This window comes from Limulus polyphemus, unplaced genomic scaffold (genome assembly GCF_000517525.1).
Source record: "Limulus polyphemus unplaced genomic scaffold, Limulus_polyphemus-2.1.2 Scaffold5660, whole genome shotgun sequence".
NCBI lineage: Eukaryota > Metazoa > Arthropoda > Merostomata > Xiphosura > Limulidae > Limulus > Limulus polyphemus.
The window spans coordinates 37612-41952 of NW_013671270.1; the positions used below are offsets into that span (position 1 = coordinate 37612).

The 4341-nt window shown below is 30.7% G+C and overlaps 1 protein-coding gene across 4 annotated transcripts in view; it reads right to left on the reverse strand.

Annotated features, from left to right (window-relative positions):
- The window catches only part of LOC106472843 (UDP-glucose 6-dehydrogenase-like), a 56521-nt gene that overhangs the window by 29169 nt on the left and 23011 nt on the right, over positions 1-4341 (reverse strand). For all 4 annotated transcript variants that reach the window (XR_002613543.1, XM_013933510.2, XM_022401388.1 and 1 more), the window contains one exon: positions 1674-1871. Coding sequence is in view for 3 of the 4 variants with exons in the window: in XM_013933510.2 (XP_013788964.1) it covers positions 1674-1871 (198 nt within the window). In the remaining variant the exon portion in view is untranslated. The remainder of the gene's footprint in view (positions 1-1673; positions 1872-4341) is intronic.

Here is a 4341-nt window from a genome sequence, read left to right on the forward strand (position 1 = left end):
AGGGTGGTTGGCCTCTGGAGTGGGTTGCCTTCTGATATTATGGAGGCAGTAAATTTAAGTGAAAGCTTGATAACTATAAGAATGATAAGGGTTAGCCTTAAAATTTATTTATTTATTTAATAGTTTCTCATGAACAGAAAAATCTAACAGGTTATACAATACATTATCAAATTTTAGTTGGTATTTCTTCATGCCCCCTGGTGGCTCAGCAGTAAGTTTAAATGATTATAACTTAAACATCTGGAACTGCTCCTTGCAGTTAACAAGTGTAGACAACCCATTCTATAGCTTTGTACTTAACAACAAACAATTTCTTCCAAACTGCTTTATAATCGATGAACAGCAGTCAGTAAAATATTAAACAAGACATATCTCCTATACAAATGTCATAACTTTTAACCATGTGTCTAAATACATGACATACCTTCTTAAACATGTCTATTCATACATGATACAACTTTTTAACTGTGTCTACATACATGACATACCTTCTTAAACATGACTATTCATACATGATACAACTTTTTAACTGTGTCTACATACATGACATACCTTCTTAAACATGACTATTCATACATGATACAACTTTTTAACTGTGTCTACATACATGACATACCTTCTTAAACATGACTATTCATACATGATACAACTTTTTAACTGTGTCTACATACTCTCTTACAGATTAGTTTCAACACCTTTATGATGTTTTATACATAACTTCAAGATCAATTTCAACACCTTTATGATGTTTTATACATAACTTCAAGATCAGTTTCAACACCTTTGTATTTGAAACTAAAGCCATAAATAATGCAAAATGTAAACCTGATATTTGGATAAGGTATGTAGATGACACATTCTTGGTGTGGAAATATGGTAATAAGGCATTAACAGAGTTTGCTTACTATTTGAACAGCAAAGATCAGTTTGAACACCTCTATTTACCATGTTTTACATATAATTTCAGTATGAGCTTGAAAACCTTTATTTACCCTGTCCTTATATACAACTTTCATATTAATCTAACACCCTGATGATGATGTATTTATGTGTACCATTAACATCTGTTCTAATTTTTCCAAACATCTATATATTAAATAAGAGTTGAACTTTGAATTTAAATATTATAATATTAATACAAATTTAGATAATTTTGAGAGCCATGGGTGTGTATAAAACATCACTGGTTTTGGTCACATACTTGTCTGTATTTCTTAGGACCACAAGCTTATGACTAGAAATGGAGAATGGTGAAAAATTAGTATTATATGTTTAGTTTTAAATACAACATTTCTGGAAAAGGTGACTGTTAGTGTCTGATACATTTACTTGGGCTCTTCTGAATTTCACTGATAATTTGCTGGAGTTCATGCAAAGCTACACAAGTGTTATCTGGGTTAGCCATCCATAATTTTGAAGAGATAGACCAGGGGGAGGGCAGCTAGTTAATATCATCCACCACCAATTCTTAGGCTACTTTTGTCAAACCAAATAGTGAGATTTGACTGTCACTCTTATAATGCACCAACCACAGACCCAAAGTGAGGAATGAGATTTTCTTTGCCATTAACTGGACTAACCATTGGGCAGCACTCAGACAAACACTTCTTAAATACCATGTGAACCTCATGTATGAAACATCTGTTTCACTAAGTCACAAAAATATAACATACCAGCTTAGACAATTCTGATGACCAGGTGTTCATTGTGATTATCTTCTTTTCTGGAATCCAGTGTTTATAAACCCAACACAATTTCTCAATGGCTTCCTTGCCTTCTGATGTTTGATCTCCTCCAATCAAGATTCTATCAGGATTTAAGAGATCATTGACAGCTGATCCTTCAGCCAGAAACTCGGGGTTGGATAGCACCTTAGTGAAAAGAAAGAAAAAGACCTGTATCAAGTTTTTTACTGTATAATTAAACATGAAAAATGAATTATAACTTTAAAATTAACAGAGCTAAAAATTATAAAGGTAATAAACATATACATCATAATCGAAATGTGTGTGTTCTATGTAGAATAGATTGTAAGCAGAGTAAAACCATGTGATACAAATATATCTGGTTATCACAAGTACTACTTATAAATTCTTATATGTACATACAAAATTAATATTCCGTAGCAATGCTTAATAACATGGTGTAACTTCTATATCACTGCTTAAAAACATGGTGGGACTTGTATATCACTGCTTAAAAACATGGTGTAACTTGTATATCACTGCTTAAAAACATGGTGTAACATGTATATTACTGCTTAAAAACATGGTGTAACTTGTATATCACTGCTTAAAAACATGGTGTAACATGTATATTACTGCTTAAAAACATGGTGTAACTTGTATATCACTGCTTAAAAACATGGTGTAACATGTATATTACTGCTTAAAAACATGGTGTAACATGTATATTACTGCTTAAAAACATGATGTAACTTGTATATCACTGCTTAAAAACATGGTGTAACTTGTATATCACTGCTTAAACAGATGGTGTAACTTGTAACATCCAGACAACTTATGTAATCCTTCCATGTGAACACTTGGATAACACAAATTAGTTTTTTGCCCGACAAAGATATAAAATAGTCTAATTTTCATACCAAGTCAGTATGAAGAATGTTAAAACAATAACGATGAGTTAAAACAAACAAACAGTGTAACTAATAACTAAGATTTGTAGAAACAAAGTTCTCAATCCCTACCAGTTATGAAAATGAACCACATTTAAGTTGAAACTAGAAAAGTTTTACAAAATGGACATTCTCTACTTGTAATACAATAATTTCATATTCTTTAAGAAACTATCATTTTATTGTTTTTATATTTTCTAGCATCATCACACAAATTTGTCAGATATTTATCTTAAATTGGTTTTTGAAACATTTCCTTCTCACAGTTTTTATTTATGATTTTACAGGCAGTACAAGAGGGTGAGGGGAAGTAGTAAGCAATAACATAAATATAATTATATAAGAAAACATATAACTGGTTTAATTTATGTCTTCCTAATTTACTGGAATATTGTTCAATAACTGCCAGGTTTAAATCATTATTTTCCGATTAATTGCTAAATATTATTGGTGAAAACATAGTTCTCTTAATATGATGGTAATTACTAACATTTTAAATGAAAATAACATTATTTTTTACAAACTATTAATACTGAAAGAATGGGTAATCTAAAGTACACAAAAATGTATCTCTTATGGAAAAAGAAACAGCAAATATGATGTAGATTAAGTAGCAAACACTCTTTTCTAAATTCCTTTCATGTTAGGTTTTTTAGAAATGAGCTCAAAAATGTCAGTTTTTTTACTTTGCTTTTTGATAATCAATAATTATATATTAATTAAACAAAAGTTCTTTTATAATCTGTTATTATGATGTGTTATTATATTTCTGCACAAAATACACTTCATAGATAAATGTTACATATTCGGATTAATACGTGATAATATATTATTTCAGTCAACCTACTATAACGAATAAGAATGCTTTTCTGCAGTGTTTATGATACATAATTAAGGATAAATCCAATAGAGATCAACACAAATAGCCATCTAGTGAGCACTGAGTGTAATACATGATTACATGCAAATAAGTTCAGGCAAATAATTAAAAATACAGTGTGAAATGGTTTTTCCTGACTTAACTCAAGGAGGGTGTTCAAGTTATCTTGGGCAAATCACAGAAGGTGTTAATAGTGCTTTTGTTTACAAGGATAAGTTTCTTTTTAATCAAATTTTATATTATCTTACTTGTATTTAACACAAGACTATCGACTTTGATATAAAAATCATCTATATACTACTAAAACTCTGAGATTATTTGTTTGTTTGTCTGTAATTACATACAGCAAAAACGGCCCACAATAGCACCATATTTGTAATGAAATGAGAATAGAAACAGAATAAAACAAGTTTCATTAAAATCGGGCCACGGGTTACCGAGTTAGCTCCATTTTTTGGGTCACTTTCATGAAAATTTCTAGCATGACTAATTTTACATCACACTACCGTTCACGCTCTTTACAAAACTTTATCGGGCCACGGGTTACTGGGTTAGCACCATTTTTCGGGTCACTTTTATGAAAATTTCTAGCATGACTAATTTTACATCACACTACTGTTCCCGCTCTTTACAAAACTTCATCGGGCAACGGGTTACAGAGTTAGCTCCGTTTTTCGGGTCACTTTTATGAAAATTTTTAGCATGACTAATTTTACATCACACTATCATTTGCGCTCTTTATGAAACTTCTTCGTTCAAATCTATTTTCCTGTCAATGTTCCCATCTTCATTAAAAGGTGTAAGATGACAAAAACAAGATCTTGAA